Source organism: Emydura macquarii, unplaced genomic scaffold (genome assembly GCF_026122565.2).
Source record: "Emydura macquarii macquarii isolate MOO-44397 ecotype Brisbane River unplaced genomic scaffold, CSIRO-AGI_Emac_v2 contig_2742, whole genome shotgun sequence".
Lineage (NCBI taxonomy): Eukaryota > Metazoa > Chordata > Testudines > Chelidae > Emydura > Emydura macquarii.
The window spans coordinates 73,641-96,598 of NW_027132879.1; the positions used below are offsets into that span (position 1 = coordinate 73,641).

The 22,958-nt window shown below is 45.8% G+C and overlaps 2 protein-coding genes across 3 annotated transcripts in view; one reads left to right on the top strand and one right to left on the bottom strand.

The window, feature by feature from the left end:
* LOC137165087 (mitogen-activated protein kinase kinase kinase 3-like) overlaps positions 1-22,958 on the bottom strand; it is a 113,756-nt gene that overhangs the window by 36,698 nt on the left and 54,100 nt on the right. The window contains exons 4-5 of one of the 2 annotated variants that reach the window (XM_067566179.1): positions 6,988-7,028; positions 5,373-5,472 (exon numbers count right to left, since the gene is read on the bottom strand). In XM_067566179.1, coding sequence (XP_067422280.1) covers positions 5,373-5,472; positions 6,988-7,028 — 141 coding nt within the window. Of the gene's footprint in view, positions 1-5,372; positions 5,473-6,987; positions 7,032-22,958 lie in introns of both variants that reach the window. The other variant, XM_067566178.1, reaches the window with a different exon arrangement.
* On the top strand, positions 15,215-16,815 carry LOC137165097 (zinc finger and SCAN domain-containing protein 29-like). Its single transcript, XM_067566193.1, has 2 exons — positions 15,215-15,736; positions 16,639-16,815. The coding sequence occupies exons 1-2, from the start codon at positions 15,215-15,217 to the stop codon at positions 16,813-16,815; spliced, it is 699 nt and encodes a 232-aa protein (XP_067422294.1).

Consider the following 22,958-nt stretch of genomic DNA (forward strand, 5'->3'; position numbering starts at 1 on the left):
ATCATCTTCGCCTGTGCGTACTAAGGGTTTGCACAGTGCGGTGACACTTGTAGCTAGGCACCAGTAGGAAGAAGCAGGGCCAATCCCAAGTGTAGACCAGGCCTAGCTCCTTCTCCCCCCACCAGAGCCACAGGTTCAACTCCCAGCAGGCTCAATTTAGCCCTTCAGCTGAAGCAAATCCATGGACTTTGGTGTGGGCAAGACAAAGCCGAGACTGTGTGACAGCTAAAGGTCCCATGGTATTCTTTGTAGGAGCCTGGATTTACCCTGGTGTCTTTAACCAATATTTCCTCTCTCGCACATTGCTGTGTGGTGTGTCATGTGGTGCACGTTGGCTGCTACTCCCCCAAGCCCCAGAGTAGTTGTATTTCAGAGGTGCTGGGTGATGGGTACTGCCCCTTTCTGTTACCCTGGACCAAAGCTAGACATCTACTGCCCCCAGCCTGGGCATGCTCCATCTAAGAGCAGCGAACACAACGTCTCCCTCCATCTCCTGGACGCCACCTGGGGCACTGGCTCTGAATTAATCAAACAGACCAAACCTTGAGCATATGCCAGCATGCAACGTAAGCAGCAGTACAGCCTTCCAGAAATGCAGAACAACTATGGCTCCCCGTAACTCCCGACTGATTCCTCATGGGAGCTGCAGGTGCTCAGCACGTCTGGGAGAGACAGGCCAGTTGTTCATGTGATCACCAGTTGTTCACCCAGGCAGCTGCAGCAACGAACACCACTGGGTCAGATCAAAACCCACGTAGCAAGACGCTATGGAAAACCACTTCAGATGTGTTCTGTTGCCATGGGGTCTGGCGGCTGGCCCACAGGTAAAAGATCACTGATGGCGTGTATGCAGTCTGGGATTTCAGGGATAAAAGGCGCTAGAGCACACACAGGTGAATAGGAAGCTATAGGCTGTGGTCCATACAGCTGAGATCTTAGTCTGGGACACTGCTACAGCTGCTCTAAAAGGCCAAGAAGCACAGTTTTGCTATGTAAGTATCAATCTTAGGTACTTATATGGCCCCCGTTACCATAGTTACCATTTAACAGATGGGGAACTGAAGCACTGAGCGACTAAGAGCCAGATTTCTTAGCGGTATTTAGGCATCCAATTCCCAATAAAAAAATCTAGGCCTAAGTGACCTGCCCGAGGTCACAAAGGAAGTTTGTGATGGAGCAAGGAACTGAACCCAGATCTTCCAAGTTCCAGGCTTGTGCCCTAACCACTAGGCCATCCTTTCTTACCCAATCTACCCTCAATGGATAGATCCAACTTAACCTCATTGCTTAACCTCACTGAAGTCAATGCGAACGCTGCATGTTTATCAAGTGGCAAAGCTACCTCTAGCCTCTTGTAACCCCAAAATACTGATCATAATAAAGCCAGATCCTGCTCTCAGTTGTGTGTGCATGCAGGTTCACTGACTTCAATGCAGCTGTGTAGCTGGAAGCAGAATCTGCCTCACACTTCACATCTGTTTTGTATTGCTGAAGGCTACCTTGTTGCAAAATGCACAGTGCTACGCTCTCTCCTTACAGTCCCACTGGTTTCATCCAAGAATGGAATTTTGTCCTGAACCCACCGGGTAATTCCACAACCCCTCCTCCCCACTTTTACACAGCTCCTCACATATTTTCCAAACTGCATTCCCTCGGCCGCTGCTTTGAACAAAATGTTCTGCAGGTCACTGTGTCTCCTTCCATTACCACACCATTAATCCATTCACATGCCTGTCTGGCGAAGCCAAAAGCATCAAGATGAAATTGCCCTCCTTTGTAACGGAGCGAGAGCAGTATTTAGCTTGGCTTTACCTATCACCCACGTCTGGCAAGTGGATTTTGCTCCATTTGGCATCCAGGCTGCTGTATACATGGATTCTGGGAACAATGTTCTACAGACACTAAATATAGACACACACACACACACGCACGCACACAGCCTAGGCACTAATTGGTAGGTTGCACACTCAGTAACTGGGCTGCAGAGTTGCTTCTTCTGCCTATAAACTGAGTAACTACGATGACAGCCCAGAGTGCCCATGCGGGAAGGTGAGGGGAATCTCGCTGAGTGCCGCTTACTAGTTTGCCAGTCCTCCTGTCTACATTCGTGGATGGCATGCCTCTTTTTCTACTGTGGGAGCTACTGGCTAATCCATTGTGGCTTACACAGGGCTAAGAAAATAAATGGGTATAAAGGGGTGTGACTATTCACTTATTATTTATACTACAGTAGAACTGGAGACCCCATTGTGCACGGTGCAGGACAAACACACAGGGACAGGCAGTCCTTGCTCCAATTTAAAAACAGGAGACATACACAGGGGGATCAGAGTGGAAACAGTGGCACAGTGAGGTGAAGCAATTTGCTTATGGTCACACTCCAGGACAGTGGCAGAGCCAGGAACAGAACCCAGGTGAAATGCAGCCACCTCTGGTGAGGAACGAAGCAGCTGTTTACCAATGCTCAGGGGTGGCACAGCTCAGTTGAGGACAGACTACTGCATCCAGCTGAAACCGCAGGGAGAATTCAGACAAAATGTTCTAATCTGAGTCAGAGTTCAACCAGGATAACATCCCTATCCCAGTAAAAAATGCCAGTCAGATGACCACAGACTTGGTTTCTCCATCTCATCGGACTGATGGCATTTCCATGAACACAGCACCCCTTAATTCTGTTGAGATCAACCAACATATGGGAGTTTTACCCACACACCCCTCTGCATGCATTGGGCCAATCCCAGTGCAATCCCACTGATTTCATTGCACCTGTGTCCACAGGCCTTTCAAAGGGATACATATCTCTGTACCAGCCGCCTTGTTTGTCCCATTTATCTATTACGTCTGGTCATTTATTAGATGTTTGTACAGTGCCTAGCACAATAAAGCCCAACCTGTTTTTGGCCTTTAGATGCTACCACAATATAAATGCTAAAGAATAATATATAATAAAGGCAAGGTTCTGTCTGTGTATGAAGAAAAGGCCAAAAGCTACTCTCAATTGAGTGGAATTACTCTAAAATTTACACAGGTATAATGGAGAAAAAAATTCGGCCCAGAATATGCTATTATCCCAAACATGGCAGGCCATGGACATGTAAGACGCCTTTCCATAAGTTCTGTTTTATTGGTTTATATCATTTCCATGTTAACGCTCTCAGATGCAGAATGCCCTGTGTATCAATAGGTGCAGATTCTCACACAGAGAGAAAAAAGACAATCTAAACCCATTCTTATCCTCATTATTCCTAATTATTCATTAGTTCTAAGGTAGCGGCACCGAGGGGCCTACTCAGGATCGTGCTAGTTACTGTGCAAATGCACAGAAAGGCTTGCCCTCGCCGGGGGCACAGTATTACATAAACTTCTATTTTTTCTTGTTGGAAGCATCTTTCCGTGGAAAGAAACCTGGAATGAAGTGACTCAATCCTGGAGAATTCCAGGCAGGCCTCTTCCGGCAAGGATTAATCAGAGAATGCCCAAGATTAGAAAATGTGTAACATTTCTGGCCACATTCAAAGCTGCAGCCTACAGGGCCAATTTTATGTATCGTGAGCAAGAGCAGCAGCGCTAGCAGAATTTGCACATGTGAAACCCAGTTGGCATGAGGTCAAATGGGCTCTCCACAAATCTGTTCTGTTATCAGACCACAAAAACTGCATATGCAAATCATTCATGGATGTAAAATTGTGATTATGCAAACGGAGCTCTGGTAAGAGCCCCTTCAAAAACTCAGCCCTAAAGGATGGAGGTTCCTATTTATTGGTCCAATCTCACTCTGCAAAACAAGAAGGAAATATGTTTTCCATTTGTACTTTAATTAAGGCCCCCTAATGATTGTTTTATACATGAGCAGGCAGGCTGCGGGTTTCTTTCGCTTTCCGTTTCAGGCCAATGGAACATGAATCAGACTGTCTAGCAGAGCTGGTTGTTTTTCCTCTTCCTGCAGAAAGTTTCCACAAAAACAAAAAAACTTTTAGGTCAACTTTTTCTTCACAAGTTTTTGAGGTTTTGTCAAAAAACTGGAAATGTCCAAAGTTTTCAGGGTTCAGTTTTTCCACAGAATCCCGAAAACTTTCATTGAAATTGGTCATCTCCCAGAGATTTTTTTTTTTTTTTGATTAAAGGCAATTTTTCATCAAAATAAAAGTTTTGACCAAAAAATTCAGACCAGCTCCACTAACCAGGCAGGGCAGACTTTGCCTAAAGCACAAATACCACCAGTGTCTAGGGCTGTATGATCAACCCCATGACCTGATCCTCGCTTCAACAGAGGGACCAGATGAGAAGGCAACTCGTACCCTGTCCCTTCTGAGCTCTTGACAGGGATTCTGTAAATCATAAGGCTAGGCCCTGGTACGCAGGACAGTAGATGACTAGATGATCATGGTCCATTCTTTCAGGCCTCAAAAAAAAATCCATGAATCTACACACCAACAGCTGAGGGTAATAGCGCTGAAGCTTGCACTGGGCCGCACGTCTGCCACAGAAACATACAGCGGGGAACGTTTCATTGCAGTTCTCAGTATAAGCTAAAGGACCTTGGAGCTGGGATGCTACATTAAAACTAATCCAGCGCTGGCATTAGAGGGCATTAGGACACACTTACCCATTGAACGAGCACAGCGCAAGCAGTGACGGTACACGCTTCCCTACCACTTCAGCTGTCAGGGTGTGGGGAGGGGGTCACGTCAGCCCAGATCAGCAGTGACCTAAATCATTCCCAGCTGATGCCTCTTCGGTGGAGCATATGAAACTAGTTTAGTGGCTTCAGCCCAGTTCCCACTGAGAAGCCCACATTGCACCAATGAAAACGGTGGGCAGTAACTGGCAGCCTCCGTTAATACATTTGTTAATACAAATAACATTTGCAGACAGCTGCAGCAGCAGCAGCCGCCTGTGGGATTCAGTGAACCACTCCTAGAGCTGGATCCTATCAGACCAAGGGCACTGGCAGAGAAAGCTGTAAGGCTGCTGATCGTGCTGTACCCATCCTGTAGGTAAGCAGAGGATTTCATGGGCTGACAGCTCTGGAGAATTCAGTTCTGGGTTTTGGGGGCCCTCCCTCGTCCGAGGGGGTGGACTGTTTGCTGTGGGGCTCCACCTAGCATCCCATATCTGTACTAACTTCGCTTTGAGCGCGCAACGTTAGCTAGTGCTCCCTGTTTTGGTATCTAGACACAGTTCAGTCAGGGTCTTAACACAGAGCGACTGCCCACTAAGTAGGACAGAAATCACTGGGAAGGACCCTCCTCCTTCCCGCCTGTACGTTCTGTCCCTAAAATTAGAGGATTAGGAATAAACCGCTGTCTAAATCTGCAACTGGGACCCTGCCAGGCTGAGATCTACTACTGTAAACACAAACAGCTTAGTACCTCGTTGTTTGCATAGTGTAAGTCCATCATCTGTCCGAAAGCATCCAGGACTTTCTGTAGCACTTCTTTGAATTTGACTGGTCTTGGGAACTGGATAATCCTGTACATACATACAGAAAATCAACAACACAAGTGTCACATGGGTACGTGGGTGCCATGGCATTGGATTAGATTGTCAACTTTTTGGAGCAAGGGCCTGTATTCTTACGCCATGAAGTGCCGTGTTAATAAATAGTAATGGTCAATGAAAAGAGGGGAGATCACGGCAGTGAGCACGCCAGTAGCTTTCCTTCTCCCACACAGAACAGCTACAGGTGGCTGGGGGAGCACAGACCCTGCAGTTTGTTAACGTAGCTGCCTGTGCTGCCCAGGAGGAATTCTGGCTGATCCCACCAAAATCCTTCGGAGGCTTCCAGCTGCAACGTAGCCCCTCTGCCCTCTCTGTGGTGTATGGGTCCTGTAACAGGCAGAACCAAGCTCAGCAGCCCATCACCTAGCGGAAGCAGAGGGTGCCACACAAGGGGCACTGGCCAGTTTTCTTTGTAATTTGTCATCTCCGGGGCTATGAAGAGCAGTACTGAACTGCAGAGGGAGAAGACTTATGAGGAAAGGCTAAGGAAACTGGGCTTGTTTAGTCTGCAAAAGAGAAGAATGAGGGGGGATTTGATAGCAGCCTTTAACTATCTGAAAGGGGGTTCCAGGGAGGATGGGGCTAGGCTGTTCTCGGTGGTGGCAGATGACAGAACAAGGAGTAACGGTCTCAAGTTGCAGTGGGGGAGGTCTAGGTTGGACATTAGGAAAAAGTTTTTCACTAGGAGGGTGGTGAAGCACTGGAATGGGTTACCTAGGGAGGTGATGGAATCTCCATCTTCAGAGGTTTTTAAGCTGAGGCTTGACCAAGCCCCGGCTGGGATGATATAGCTGAGGTTGGTCCTGCTTTGAGCAGGGGGTTGGACTAGATGACCTCTGAGGTCCCTTCCAACTCTAATATTCTATGATCCTAAGATGGTTTGATTTTACACGGTGAATCATATGCCATTCCACCTCCCGCGGCAGGCGCCCACTGACTTCAGACGGGTGCATCTCTGAGGGCGTGATTTGACCCTGTACTGTGCGTTTGTTATCTAATCATCTTTGTTCAGAGTGCACTAGTTATCACACATCAGCCTGAGAAATCCTGACTCTCTGAAGTGTCCTGCTCTGCCACTGGTCCCTCCAACAAGCTGACAGCCTTCCACAAATGTCACGCAGGGAGGGTAGGCAGCCTTTAAATCACAGCTCTGTTATTATGGGACCCATGCCCAGAACCTGGTTATCTCGTGTAAGTGTCAGAGGCTACTAATCAAAGAACACACTGATGTGGGAGGCTTGAAGTCCAGCTAAATTCAACAGGCTTTAAGCATAAAGGTACCGGTGAGTGGCATTTAATGAATCACAGTTCAGAACTAATTTGGCTGTGCACAATTCCCAGGAAACACTTATGGCTGAATGCACAGGCCTCTCACATGCCAAGGTCTCAGTGGTTTCAGGGGGAGTTGCACTTGCAGGTGAGGGTGAGCAAAAGGCCCTTTGCCCCCTGCATCAAGGGAAATGCGGTAACAAGTCGGGAACGCACCTTTTCTCGCCATCATATTCAAACTTGATCCTGGCATTCCGCTGCTGAAAGAGAGGAAATCAGTTAACTCCCAAGAACCTGTGCGTCTAATTGACATGGATCTGATCCAAAGCGCACTGCAGTCATTGGAAAGGCTCCCACCAACTTCAGTGGTCTTTGAATCAGGTCCATTTAGGGCCACAATGCCTCCCGATTCTACAATGAATAGGAGCCATGTGTGTCAATGGGAGATCTGTGATCACCTAGCTCAAAACAGTACTTGACCCATCACGTGATAAAGATAAACTTCTGCATAAATAAATGGAACCTCCACTGCCAGTTCATTACTCACCTTTAACTCTGCATCACTGATTAACTTAGTTGAACCACCACCTACATTTATGTACGTTGAAATTTGCTGAAGCACTTAAATGACTTTGGTGATGAAGTCTCATTTTCAAAAGTGACTTAAGCACTTAAGCCTGATTGAAAGTAAATGGGACTTCGGCTCCTAAGTAATTTAAGTGCTTTTGAAAGTTTTACCCATAGTGCCTCTCTCAGTAGAAGTTCAGAGTCCTCCATCTACTGAAATTAAGCCACCCCTCCCCTCCAGGGCAAAGCTCAGCAGCTGCTCAACAGTGCATAGCAACATAGGTAAGGCAATAAAGAATGCTGGATCCAATACTTGGTCAGGGCTTCCTACTTAAAGCCACAGAGAGGCACAGGAAGTGGTCTGCACAACTGGGCTCTACCTCGAAGCTATATTGAACCCTGCTTTCCCAACCCATTCCTGATCCTTGCCTCTAGTCTCTAAATCTGGTTCCAACCCATGGCATGAAATCTCTGACTCCTGTTCTAACCCTGACCCCTCGGCCCAACTCTCGGACTCTGGCTCCATCCGTAGGGCCGCCTCCCAGCTACCACTCCTGCTCCAAACACTAGACCCAGCCAGCTCTGTCTTGGCCACAGCACACTGACAGAATAAGTGACTTGCCCAAGGGTGCAAAGGTAGTCTATGGCAGAGCACGTGACTGACCCCAGATTGCTGGAGTTCTGGTGCACAGCACTGAGCATAAGGTCACACTGCCTCTCTCTCTCTCTCACCCTGCTGCACTTGGAACCACGTGGGTTCAAAGGGGAACCAGTTAACCAGAGAAGTTCTGTTCCTATCCTCCCCTCACCTGCGCATGTTAAAACTAGCGGTTTTCTTTTCATTGGCAACAAATGTATTCCCCACCTCCACTGGAGCACAGGCCGTGAGCGGGTGTAGCACTGATGAGGAATCAGTCACATGCTCCCTGCATCTGAAAAGGATAACTCCTGAATGGGTGGGTGACAACACCACTTCCTGAGTGTGCTTCTTATCTCTAACCCTGCATTTCCAGAGAATGACGGCACAGTTTCCATACTCTCACTCTTCAGAAAGAAGGCAGAGCTAAAGTGGTTTTGCCTCTAATAGAACCAGGACCTAGCTGGTCATTAGGATTATTTTTAAAAGGCCAGATCCTGAGAAGTCCTGAGTAATGCAACACACACTGAAGTCAAGGGATATTGCAGAGCTGTAGATTTGACACTAAAAGCCATACACCTGAAGAGTTCACACAGAGCATAGGGAGAGGTAAGCCAGTTTAGAATAATAAAGACCACCAGCCACCAATTTTGGAGTTTCAGGAAAAGAGGGTATTTTTATTTTTGAACCTGGACCTGAAGTGTTAAAACATCCTGACAAGGCCTCTTCTCCCAGTTAAGTGCACTATCTCCGGCCAGGACCGGAAGGAAAAGCATCAGAAATGTATTAAGAAGTGTGTTCCCATAAGAATTCCAGGTCTATGCTATTCAGGTGCTTACATCCCACCCATCACTGTGGTATTTGAAGCCAGTTTCCTCGATGCAAGGAGTCTGACCAGTTTGGAAAGCTTTGGATCAGGATCCAGATTAGACACAGGTCTAAGTGGTGAAGTACTGAACTGGATTTCAAATAGCCCACAGTTCAGAGGGAGGAGGGGAGACTATTTCAAGTGCAAGGGTTTTGGTTCACAACCGATCTAGAGGTAGCAGCCAGCTGCAAAATATGGATATGGATCTCTGCTTGGATTATGCAGCCCTCTGCTGCTTGGGGGGCATTTGGCTGAGGAGAGATGGGTTGGGTCAGGGCCATTCCCAACTGAAACTTTGGATGCTCCTGTGACGTAAACCCAAAATTTACAGGGCCTGACTGATTCACTTCTCACTGACACCAGGATTCACTCCCTGGAAATCACTGGAGTTCCAGTGTATAAATGAGAGGTAAATCAGGGCCAGAAACTTTTGAGGTTCACCCCACTAGCGAAGAAGGAAGCGCAGGTAGGAAAGCCCAAGCAGTTTCTGCCCCAATTAGCAAATGCATGCTTAAAGGCTTTGCTGAATTTGGCCTTAACACATGATGCAGATTTATGCTGAGCAAAACAGTTTCTCAGACAAATCAGTTAAAAACAGCTTGTTGCTGGAAAATGTCAAAAACACTTGTAAAAACTCCAGAGAGAAAAAAAAAACCTGCTGCATCCTTTTCTTCTGCATTAACAACAACAACAAGGCTGATCTTCCGCAGACAGCGGCCAACAAAAATAAACCAGCTGCCCCACATAATTGTTCTCCACTTGTGCGCAGAGAAACATAAACAAGCTGGATACATTGGAGAAAAGCATTTTGAATGCGTAGCTATATAAAAATACCTCCAAACACTAAAACATAAAATAGGGGTTTTAAAATGTACACATTTGGGAGGGAGAAAACAAAAAAGAAGCTGATCAGGTGGTTACGTTCTTGTTTTGAAGCCTTCCTTCACTTTTCGTCAGTTATGCAATCAGTAGCTAATATTTAATTCACAATGCTTTGTGCTTCAGCAGTACATTGCTGTTATTAAATTTTTGAATTTTGGTACTGTTTAAGAAGTCCTAATCAAGATCAGGTTCCCAGAGAGGTGCTGTATCTACACACAGCAAAAGATAGACTGTAAGCTCTTCAAGGGAGGGGCTAACTAGACAAAACAAAGTGCTGTTATTATGCTCATTGTATAGGTAGGAACGGAAGCACAAAGAGATTGAAGGCCAGATTTGCAAAACTGCTCAGCGCACTGGATGATCAGCTCTTGAAACATCTGGGCACAGACGTGCCAAGACAACGCCGGGGACCGAGCACCTCTGAAAATCATACCCAAGTTGTGGGGGCTGTAAACTTGGAAATCTGGCCCCGAGTGTTTTACCCAAGATCACACAGAATGCTGTGGCGCAGTCAACCACTGAACTCAGATCTCACAAGTCCTCGTTCAGGGCCCCAGCCACAAGACCAAGACACGAACAAGTACAGCACCTTTTACACAAGGATCCCAAAGCACTTTGCAAACATTAAGGGGCAGATCATGAGAGACTCTTGCATGTGGCTGAGGGGCCGTACAAGAAGCCTACCACTCCCTTATGAAGCTGCACAACCGCCAACCCCTGCGACATAGGAGGCTGCACAATCCTGGCCACATCACTTACTCTGACCAGGCCTCGATTATGAAAGAGGGGCTTAATGACAACCTCCTCTGGAAAGCACTTTGAGATTTCCTGATGAACTGGGCTATACATGGGCCAGGTATTAATCTACATTCTTCCCTTCAACAGGAGGCACTGGCCAGGGCAGGAGACAAGGTAGAGAGGTGGCAGAAAAGCAAGTGCTACATTTGGTGAAACAAGGGGGGGCCACGCTGGGACATGCTAACGAATATTACTTAACCCTTGCAAGCACTTCATCTGTAGAGCTCAAAGCACTTTACAGTGCTGGGCAGGTATTGGACAAAATTTCTGGGTTTTTTTTTCAATCAAAAAATGTATTTTGACCAAAATACCTCTCTATTATTTTTTTTAAAAATACTCTGGTTTTTCAGCCAGTACTATTCGGTATTATTATCTCGATTTTAAAGATGTGGAAACTGAGGCACCGATGACAAATGACTGGCCTAAGATCACACAACAGCTCAGTGGCACAAATGCAGGTCTCTTGACTCCCAGTCCACAGCCCTATCTTTTCTCTCATGCTAAGCTGCCTATTGCTGTCACCAGGTAGTTGATCTTTACAGGGAATCTTGGAGGATAATCAATGGGGGACAGTAATACCAGGGTACAAAATATATCGGAAGGACAAAATTGGCACTCTATGTGAAAGAAAGCATAGCGTCAAACAAAATAAAAATCTTAAATGAACCAAACTGGGCCATAGAATCTCTATGGATAGTAATTCCAGGCTTGAATAATAAGAATATGGCAGCAGAGATATATTACCGACCCCTGATCATGATGGTGATAGTGACTGTGAAATGCCCAGGGAGATTAAAGAGGCTATACAAATAAACTTAACAAGAACGGGCGATTTCAACTATCCCCATATTGACTGGGTACATGTCCCCATACATGTCAGTATGGCATGCAGAAAAAAAGTTTCTTGACACCTTAAATGACTGCTTCTTGGAGCAGCTAGTCCTGGAAACCACAAGAGAGTGGCAATTCTTGATTTAGTCCTAAGTGGAGAACACAATCTGGCCCAAGAGGTGAATATTGCTGAACCGCTTGGAGTGACCATAACATAATAAAATTCAACATCCTGGTGGGGGAGGGTGGGACACCAAAGCAGCCCACCATGGTGGCATTTAACGTCAAAAAGGTGAACTACACAAAAATGAGGATGTTAGTTAAGCAGAAATTAAAAGGTACAGCGCCAAAGTGAAATCCCTGCAAGCTGCATGGAAACTTTTTAAAGACATCATAATAGCAGCTCAATTTAAATGCATACCCCACATTAAAAAACATAGTAAGAGGACCAAAAAAGTGCCACTGTGGCTAAAATACAAAGTAAAAGAAGCAGTTAGAGGCAAAAAGGCATCCTTTAAGAAATGGAAGTTAAATTCCATTGAGGAAAATAGAAAGGAGCATAAACTCTAGCAAGTGAAGTGCAAAAATATAATTAGGAAGGCCAAAGAGGAATTTGAAGAACAGCTAGCCAAAGACTCAAAAAGTAACAGCAAAGAAAAAAAAATTTTTTTAACTACATCAAAAGCAGGAACCCTGCCAAACAACCACCGGGGCCACTGGAGGATCGAGATGCTAAAGGAGCACTCACGGTCTTAAGATAAGGTTATTGCAAAGAAACTAAATTAATTTGCATCAGTCTTCAAAGCTGAGGATGTGAGGGAGATTCCCAACCCTGAACCATTCTTTTTAAGTGAGAAATCTGAGGAACTGCCCCAGATTCAGGTGTCATTAGAGGAGGTTTGTAACAAATGCATAAATTAAACAGTAATGAAAGTCACCAGGACCAGACGGTATCCACCGAAGAGTTCTGAAGGAACTCAAATGCGAAATTTCAGAACTACTAACTGTGGTATGTAACCTAGCATTTAAATCAGCTTCTGTACCAGATGACTGAAGGACAGCTAATGTGATGCCAATTTTTAAAAAAAGGCTCCAGAGGCAATCCCGGCAATTACAGGCTGGTAAGACTAACTTCAGTACCAGGCAAATTGGTCGAAACTACAGGAAAGAACAGAATTATCAGACCTATTAATATGATTTGTTGGGGAAGAGTCAACATGATTTTTGTAAAGGGAAATCATGCCTCCACAATCTACTAGAATTCTTTGAGAGGGTCAACAAGTATGTGGACCAGGGTGATCTAGTGGATATAGTGTACTTAGATTTTCAGAAAGCCTTTGACAAGGTCCCTCACCAAAGGCTTTTAAGCAAAGTAAGTGGTCATGGGATAAGAGGGAAGGTTCTCTCCTGGATCAGTAACTGACAGGAAAAGATAGGAAACAAACAGTAGGAATAAATGGTCAGTTGTAAAGAATGAAGAGAGGTAAATAGTGATGTCCCCCAGGGGTCTGTACCAGGAACAGTACTGTTCAACATATAAGTGATATGGAAAAAAGGGTAAACAGTGTGGGGGCAAAATCTGCAGATGACACAAAACTACTCAAGATAGTTCAGTCCAAAGCAGACTGCAAAGATTTACAAAGGGATCTCAAAAACTGGGTGACTGGGCAACAAAATGACAAATGAAATTCAATATTGATAAATGCAAAGTAATGCACACTGGAAAACATAATCCCAACTATACGTATAAAACAATGGGGTCAAGTTATCTGTTACCACTCAAGAAAGAGACCTTGGAGTCACTGTAGATCATTCTCTGAAAACATCCCCTCAGTGTGCAGCAGCAGTCAAAAAAGCTAACAGAATGTTGGGAATCATTAGAAAAGAGATTATAGATAATAAAACAGAAAATATCGTATTGCCTCTTCATAAATCCATGGTATGCCCACATTTTGAATACTGCATGTAGATCTGGTTATCCCATCTCACAAAAGATATATTGGAATTGGAAAAGGTACAGAAAAGGTCAATTAAAATGATTAAGGGTATGGTAAAGCTTCTCTATGAGGAGAGATTAATAAGACTGGGAGTTTTCAGCTTGGAAAAGAGACAACTAATGAAGAATACAAGAGAGGTCTATAAAATCATGACTGGTGTGGAGAAAGTAAATAAGGAAGTGTTGTTTACTCCTTCTCATAACACAAGAACTAGTGGTCACCGAATTAAATAAACAAACAGCAGGTTTAAAAAGAAGAAAGGATGTATTTCTTCCCACAATGCACTGTCAACCTGTGGAACTCCTTGCCAGAGGATGTTTTGAAGGCCAAAACTATAACGGGCTTCAAAAAAGAACTAGATAAATAGAGTTAATGGAGGATAGGTCTATCAGTGGCTATTAACAAGGATAGGCAGGGATTGATGCTTGCCAGAGGCTGGGAATGGCCGACAGGATGGATCACTTGATGATTACCTGTTCTATTAATTCCCTCTGAAGCACTGGGCACTGGCCACTGTCGGAAGACAGGATACTGGACTAGATGGACCATTGGTCTGACCCAGTATGGCCGTTCTCATGTTCAGGGCTTAGATTAAAGCCATTCTCATATGCCTTGTGTCTTCCTGAAGCAAACATTTTCAGAGACACCCACCACAAAACACACACCAAATACACGCAATCCCTGCATCACACGGCTTTCCCCTTTCCTCAAGATCCAAGATTCTCTGGCATGTTGCCGCTAAGAAATCATCCAGTCAGTGAAGGTAGATAGGATAGTTGACACTTACTTTAGCTGTTTGTAATAATGATCAATACAAGCATACATATATAAAAAAAAGTACAGGTCCAGTTATAACAACGAGAGTCCTTTTCACCAGGAACTTTTCACCAGGGCCAGTTATGTTTCTCAAGGCCCATCTATAGAAGGTATGTATACGGCCCCCATTACCACAGCATCTGAGCACCTCACAATGTATTTAGCTTGTAAGGTAGGGCAGTGCTATTATCCCCATGTCCAGGAGGAGGACTAAGGCACAAAGAGACATTGAGTAGACCAACGCTGCAATCAGGAGATGTGCAGCTAGCTCAAAGCTAGCTCACGTAACAATAGCAGCATAGCTCTGGCAGCTGCTTAAGTATATACCCAAAGTCCTGGTCAGGGCTGTGCTCACAAGACTAGCTTGCAGCCATAGCTGCTGGTACCCAAGCTAGCTAGATCAAAGCCATGTCTACATGAGTTGCAATCACACCTAACTGCAATGGAGGCATAACCTGAGCGAATTCCCGAAAGCAATACATGAAAATCTGTGGCAGAGCAAAAACTGAAATCTATGTCCCCCAAGCCCTAAATAAGCATCCTAGCCACTCCCTCCTTCATCCAGTATGTCACTGGTCATCTAGACATACAATCCAATTTGACTTATCTACACTAGAGTTTTAAAATACACCTTTTACCCACGTATAGACAAGCTCTAAGGCCTGGCCTACACTGGCAACTTGGGTCGACTTAAAGTCACTTAAGTCGACTTACTTACACCCGCGTCTACACTGGCACCACTGTTAATTTGAATTAAGGTGTCTCTAAAATCGACCTAATAAGCCCACCTCTGCAAGTGGCGTAGTGCCTAATTTGAATTTGTTAAATCGATTTAGTGTCAGTGTAGACACAACGGAACTTAAATCGAATTAATTGACCTCCGGAATGTATCCCACAATGCCTCATTTTGATTGCTCTGGACAGTCGCGCTGTGCTGCTCAGTGGTCATGCTAGCAGGAAAAGTCCCCTCCCCTCAAGCTTCGGGAAGATTTGAATTTTCATTTCCTGTGCTGCCAGCATGCAGAGAGCTTTGTCACTGTTCTCCGCATGGCTACTGCGAAGCTCAAACGCGCTCCAGCATGGAGTCGACCAGAGGTCTTAGATCTCATCGGTCTGTGGGGTGAGGAGTCTGTTCTGGCTCAGCTCAGAGCCAGCAAAAGGAATCTAGACATTTATGGGAAGATATCCCAGGGCATGCTGGAGAAGGGACACAACAGGGACGCACAGCAATGCCGCGTGAAGATCAAGGAGCTGCACCAGTCGTATCAGAAAGTCAGCGAAGCTAACAGCCGTTCTGGCTCCTCGCCCCAAAAATGCCGGTTCTATGAAGAGCTGCACGCAATTCTCGGAGGCGATCCCACCACTGTGCCTCCCCGCAGCATCGATACCTCCGCTAGGTCACAGTCCACGGACAATGATGAGGACTCCGTGGACAAGGAGGAGGAAGAAGCTGAGGAGAGCAGGGTGCAGGAGAGCGGGGTGTCCATTCTCCCAGAAAGTCAGGACCTATTCCTGACCCCCGAGCAGTCCAGCAGCACACAGGACAGCACTAATAATCCTGGGGAAGACACATCTGGTGAGCTTTTTTCTTCTTAGCAGTTCTGTCCTTTTACATAGGAGGGCGGGGGTGGGGGTGGGGGGGGGGGCGGCGCCACGAAGGGGATGTCAGGCGTTTCGGTGACTGTACTGGGGGTTAGCCAGGGATCAGTTTTTTTATGTGATGAGAAATGCTATGTTTAATCAGTTGATATCCCACAGAAACTTTCATGTATGTAATCTGTTCCCTGAAAAGTTTTGCAAAGGGTGAGGTCTGCCTTGTTCCTCCCTCCACGGTGCAATCAAGGTAGCCAGCATCATGGCGGAACACTGCTGGTACCCCGCTGCATCCAGCAAATCTGTGTTTTAAACATAGCCCCCCGCTTCCACCCACCCACCCGCTATCTGCAGTTCCTCTCTGTAAGGGTTTAAAATACAAGCAGAGCTTGCCCCGCCCCCACCACACCAAGTTGTCCTCAAATCCTCTCTGAAATGGCACAGCGAGCAGACGGTTCTGGGATGTCAGGAATGGAATGAGCCTCTGTGTTTGCCGTGTGCACTGCATGGAGATTATTGTCTATACTGTAGCAAGGGATCATTTTCTACTGTATCATGAGATCATTATCTAAATTGTTACATTTGTATCGTTTTCTTCACTCTGCTAACTGTGGCTACCTTGTTATTTTTCTTTCATCCTGTAGACACCTCGGCACTGCACCGACCCTTAAGAAATGCTGTGGAAAGACTGTCTCAGATTAGAAAGAGGGGGGGGGGGAAAAGCAGAGATGACGTTTGGCGAGCTCATGAATGCCTCAGCTGCCGCAGAGACACAGCAAAGAGCGTGGAGGCTGACCTTGTCCCAGAATATGGACATGGACAGGGAGACTCGCCTAGAAATGCAGGAGCATGATCGCAGTACCATGCAGGAAATGCTGCGACTCACGCGGGACCAGGCAGACATGCTCCGGCGGCTTGTGGAGCTTCAGGAGGAGCGGAGGTGGGACAGAGTCCCGCTGCAGCCCCTCCATAATGCTCCTCAACCAAGGGCTTTGCCGCCCTCCCCCTCCCCTGCCACAAAGAGGTCTCGGAGCAGAATGGCCAGGCTGCAGTAGCAGAAAGCAGCGGTGGACATGCTGACTGCTGGCCAGCAAACTACCAACCTTATTCTTGAGACTGAATGAACCCCCCCCCCCCCCCACCCCATTCCTCCATTACTTGAATGTTAAGAAATAAAGTTTTGCATCATTTCAACACGTTTCTTTATTAAATCGAATCTTGTTCAGGAGAGATTTGGAGGGCACAGATATCGATTGGGGGAGGGGTTCAGCAAAGGCAAACAACAGACAGGAACAGAAATCAGTCCTGCATCTCATTGCAGAACCTGGTTTTCAAAGCTTCCCTAATGCAAAGCTCTACGCGGTTAGCTCTCAGCGTACTGCTGGCATCTGGCTGCTCATAATTGGTGGCCAGTATTTCTGCCTCCACAGCCCAACCCTGGGGGAACCTCTCCCCCTTCGCTTCACACACATTATGAAGACCCCAGCAAGCAGATATCACAGAAGGGAGGTTCTTCTCACTCATGTCCAGCCTAGTGAGGAGACTCCTCCATCTACCCTTTTAACACCCAAAGGCACATTCTACAACCATTCTGCAACTGCTTAACCTCTTATTAAAGCATCCTTGTCACTGTCAAGGTGACCGGTGTACGGCTTCATTAGCCAAGGGAGCAAGGGGTAAGCAGGATCCCACAGGATCACTATTTGCATTTCCACACCCCCATGTGAATTTTTTGGTCCTGGAAGAAAGTGCTGGCCTGCATGTTAGAGAACAGCCCCGAATTCTGAAATACACGAGCGTCATGCACCTTCCCAGACCACCCCACACAGATGTCTGTGAAATGACCCCTGTGATTCACAAGCTCCTGCAGGACCATGGAGAAGTACCCCTTGTGGTTTATGTACTCGGTTGCTAGGTGGGCAGGCGCTAAGATAGGGATGTGCATCCCATCAATGTCCCCCCCACAGTTTGGGAACCCCATCGTGGCAAACCCATGCACTATGTCCTGCACATTTCCCAAAGTCACTAGCCTTCATAGCAGAAGTCTATTGATGGCACTGCACACTTGATTCACGGCAGTGCCCACTGTAGATTTACCGACTCCAAACTGATTCCCAACTGAGCGGTAACAGTCGGGGGTTGCCACCTTCCAAAGAGCGATGGTGACTCTCTTCTCCACCATCATAGCTTGTCTCAAGTGCGTATACACATGCTTCAGGGACGGGGCCAGCTCCGAGCACAGTTCGAGGAAAGTTGCCTTTCACATACGAAAGTTTTGCAGCCACTGGTCATCATCCCACAGCTGCATAACGATGCGGTCCCACCAGCCTGTGCTTGTTTTCCTGCACCAGAACTGGCGCTCCACGAACTGTGGATGACTCATTACAGCCTGCAGCAATCGGGAATTGTTCTGCTTGATGTCTTGTAGTAGGGCAGCCTCAGTTGCATCGGTGTTGTCTGTGCTTCAGCTTCTTGCTCTATTTCTAAAATAATCGATAAGCCGCGATGTATTTGTCACGCTCACAATTATAGTGCAGAGTTGAGCTGGCTCCATGTCTCTGCAGCAATGGCGATCGCAGGGAATAAAAAAACGGTGCAAAAATACTTTTCTTGTTTGTTTGGAGGGGGGAGAAGGGTGGGGGAAGGAGCGCTGCATCCTGGGACGATGACACTCGTCCCAACAGCCACCATGGCTAGTTGCACTGTGGGATAGCAACCCACATTGCACTGCTTTGCAATTCGAATTAAGGCTGGTCAGTGTAAACGCAAGAGACCAGCGCAAACAGCATAGTGTGTACACGCTGCTGCGATTTCTAAAAATCGGCTGCTGAAAGTCGAATGAAAGAAAGTCGACTTCCCACGGCAGTGTAGACATAGCCTAACTGTTTGTACAGCACCTAGCGGAATGGAGCCCTGACCTTGGGTGGAGCCTCTAGGCACTATTTTAATATAAAATTATTAATAAATAATAATAACCAATGTGTCACTAAAAATGTCAGGAAATACCACAAAGTTCTCTTGATTTCAGACTACTCTCCTGAGATATTGCTATCAGTATTTCCCCAGAGCTTAGATAACAAATGCCTTCTGATACTTCAACTGCTACCTTCCAAATGACGCAAAAGGAAAAATAAAATGACGCCACTGTGGTAACCACATGCGTGTCACAAACTTTCCAGGTGGTTTTTTTTTGCTGACCTCTTCCTTAAAAATGCTAATTAAAGAGAGGGGTGGAACCTCACGGTTTCTGAGAAAAAGTGTTGAAGTGAATCGAGCTGTAATGCAGATCAGAAACAAAAGGGAAGGATCAGCAAGGACTGTGAAGTCTCCACTCCAGCTCCTGCAGGCCAGTGAGGGGTAAATGGATCAACTGCTTCTAACTAGAACTTGTCCAGCTAAAGAACACACACCCTGGTGAAGTTAGCCAAACTCTGCTTTGCCTCCCTCCCCCCTTCCTTTCACTGTGAAAATGGGAAAAGCAGCCACGCTCACTGGTTTAGATTAGGAGAAATGTTGGAAAACGGAAAAAGTGCTTCCAGAGGAGAGATGAATCATAATCTTATGCAGAGTTCCCCAAAGAGAAGACTGCTTTTGTAATAAAAACACAAACACACACCACACCACACCGTTGAAGCCTGAAATGGAAATGGCTTAGAAAGAATAGACCATGTGGATCCTGCTGTGATATGCTGAGCACTCCGCTCCCATCTAAAGAGATCTCGCTCAGAGCGGGGAGGCAAACTGGGTTGGGGCGCATGTCCAAAGTGGAGCAAAAGCTGGGAGGTGCAATGTCTAACGAAGAGTGGAAAAGTCTGGTGGCTGCGTAAGACTGCAGACTAATGCATTCCTCTGCAGCTGCTCAGTGCAGTTTACTGTGAACAGGTATAGAAACTCAGATAAGTGTACTGAGAAGAGTTAAGCGAACAGTGCAGTGAGTGTGATTCAAAGTCTTACTCTTAGTCGGAGATGGGTCCAAGACACAATGCTCAGAGAAAGACTGGTCCAGTGGTTAGGTCACTGGCTAGGAGTCAGGAGACAGATTCAATTCCTTGCTCTAGCGACTTCCATGTGACGTTGGGCAAATCACTTCGGGTGGGATTGACAAAGGTGCCTAACTCCCCTTGATTTCAATTGGGGTAAGGTGCCTAAGTGAATCACATCCGTAGCCTATCTGTGACTCAATTCTCCATTTGTAAAATAGGGATAATAGCGATTCCCTGGCTCACAGGGTGTTGTGAGGATAAACACATTGAAGATTGTGAGGTGCTCAGAGACTACAGTAATGGAAGCCTTAAAAGGACCGAAGGTAGAACTGAGTGAGTTTCAAACACTCTGAAGTTCAAGAACGTTCAGACCAGGCGGTCTGGTTCAGCTAATGGGGGCTCTATTTTCCAGTGATGCGCACACACAAACAAATCTGGGCATGTTTAAAGGTGTTGGACCAATCCATTCTAACAATGCCATTTGCAAATTCTGAACCACACTTGGGGTCAGATTTCAAGCCCGGCACCACTTCCACAAAGTTTGGCACCATTTGGAAATAGGATGTTTTGTCTGGTTCTCTCTGTACTGTTATTTTTTAAAGCCACTATCCATAAAAGTGACCACTGATCTGGAGGGCACCTTAGAGGGAGTCCCAGCCTCTGAACACCAGGACCCTTTAAAGGCACCACCAGTTGGGCACCCAAAATCATGAGTCACTTGATAATCTTGGCCTAAAGCCTTCAATGGCAAACACGACTGATGGATAGGGAGCTGCTGACTGTCTGGTGTTAACATTTCAGACCGACAAGAGTCAGGAGCATCACTGTTAAAGCCTCAGGACTCCGGAATTCTCTTCCCCTGACTACACAGTCATGCTGGCTTAGGAGACCAGCATTTGAGTCTCAGCTCTGCCATTGTCCTGCTTCTTGACCAAGACAGGTCACTCTGCCTCAGTTTCCCCTTCTGTAAAATAGTGGTAATGACACCGATTCATGTTTGCAAAGCACTTGAAATCTCTTGATGAGAAACCCTGTATAAAAGCTCTATTGTTGCTCTGCCCAACGTTCCGGTCTGATTTCCAACTCTTTTCCCTGGATGGGTGGCTCCTTCACGTGCTGAATGGCAGGAAGCAGCGTACATTGTCTTCCTCTCTTTCCATTCACCAGTTCAGGAATTCACTGGGCACTGCTGCATTCAATCGATACAGTCCTAGTTACGCTTTGTAAGTCTGAGATGTGATGGGTTCACTTCTAAACCTCTATCCCCAAAACAAACTGCACTTGGTTTTCCAACCCAGACAAGGGGACTCCCCAACTAACTCATTCACTTACACTTTGCTTGGATTTGTTCTACATTTACCCTTGTTTTTTAGCAACAAAACGTTAATTACAATCCAGACATTTGGAACACGTCCCTAAACCACAAGAGGACGTGACTAATCCTTGGCATTAGGAATTATCTGCACAGATCCTCCGCACTTCTAGTTGCCAGGTTGTTCAGCAATTTAACAGAAAGCTTTTTGTCTCTCCCTGTTCACCTCAGCCCTTTCTGTCCACATGATTAGCTCAGAGACCCATGGTAAGATGATGTCTTTTGGAAGTGGCCTGCTTGGAGAAAGGCAGACAATGGGTTAGCTTTTCTGTACTAGCCTGGTATTTTAGATTTATACAGCACCGAGCATGAAGATCAGGGCTTGGAAAATTTTACCCAACACTTTCTAACGCATGGACCACACCCTCTAGCTCAGGGTGCAAGATTCTCATGCATCCACAGCTCTCCCAAAGCTCTGCAGTTTAAAGGAAGACCCATTGTGCAGTGTACAGGCCAGTGACAGCCAAAGGCTAGAGCACTACAGCGGGACCCAGGAGGCCTGAGTTTTATTCCCACCACTGCCACTAGGTTGCAAAATGAATTTGGGCAAATCACTTCATTTCCATATGCCTCAGTTTCCCCATCTGTAAAATGGGGATACTAGACCAACTTCCTCTGTAAAATGCTTTGGAATCTACTGTTGAAAAGCACTATTATATGTACCATTTATTGTACAGAATTGTAACAATGGCAATCCACAGCTAATCATTTTTTAAAAATAAATATAACTTATTCTCTCCTGGCCTTTGTTTTAACTTTCTTTCACCTCCCAGCTTCACTCCATTTTTCTCTCTCTGCTCTTTCCTGCAACAGATCACAAAGCATCTTTCTCTACATTATTTCCAGTGACTGTTCCCTCTTTTCCTTCTCTCATTCTCTTTCCCTGTGTTATACAAACACAGGAGTCACCAGACTGAATCAGACCAGTGGTCCAGCCAGTCCAGTATCACGCCTGGCAACGAGCAGTATCAGCGGTTTCAGAGAACAAAACTGCTGTTAAAGGGAAACCTGTCTTCAGGGAAAGTTTCTTCTAAATTTCCAATTTGTTAGAGATTGGGGGTTATACCTAGAAGAAGCAAGGTCTATATCCTTTCCAAAGACCTTGTTTATTATTATTTTTAATATTATGTTCCCTATCTCTTGCCCCCTTATGTCTCCTCTTCTCTCAAAAGGTCTTCACCTTACTTCTCCTACAAACCAAGGAGGTAGTGCAACTGAATTAGGACTCAAGAGACCTGGATTCAATTCCCAGCTCTGCTACTAGTTTGGTGGATGACCTTGGGCAAGTCACTTCCCTCTCCTGTGCCTGAAAAAATGGGGATAATGAGCTGTATTATTATTCCCTTTTATAGCTTATCCCATCAACACAGCATTTGAAAGTCAAAATTTAGTGCTGCACCAAGACACATTTTTGCAGAGAAACATGTAAAAAACTGTACAGTTTCACATGGTTTGATGGGAAACCCAGAAATCTGTGAACATTTTTTCTCCAGAAAATGTCTCCCTGTGAAAGGCCCTGGAACAAAAAAATGTGAATATTTTAAAGATGAAATTTTGTGTTGCACAAATGCATATGCACACACTACTTCCTATTTCTGCACAATCTTAATAGTCATCATATCAGGCAGGTTCTGGAATTAAGCAAATGTAAATGTAGATAATGTAGATAATTAGTTTAGCTAATGTCAGGGAAAATTCGCTGATAGGTGTTAAGAGAGCCCTGTAGAAGGGGTGTAAAAGGTGTACAAATGCTATAGCATCCTTTCCTGTAATGTTTGTTCCACAAACAAAACACTTCTGCCTTGTGAGAAAGGTGAAAATTTTTCATACAAACTGTTTTTGA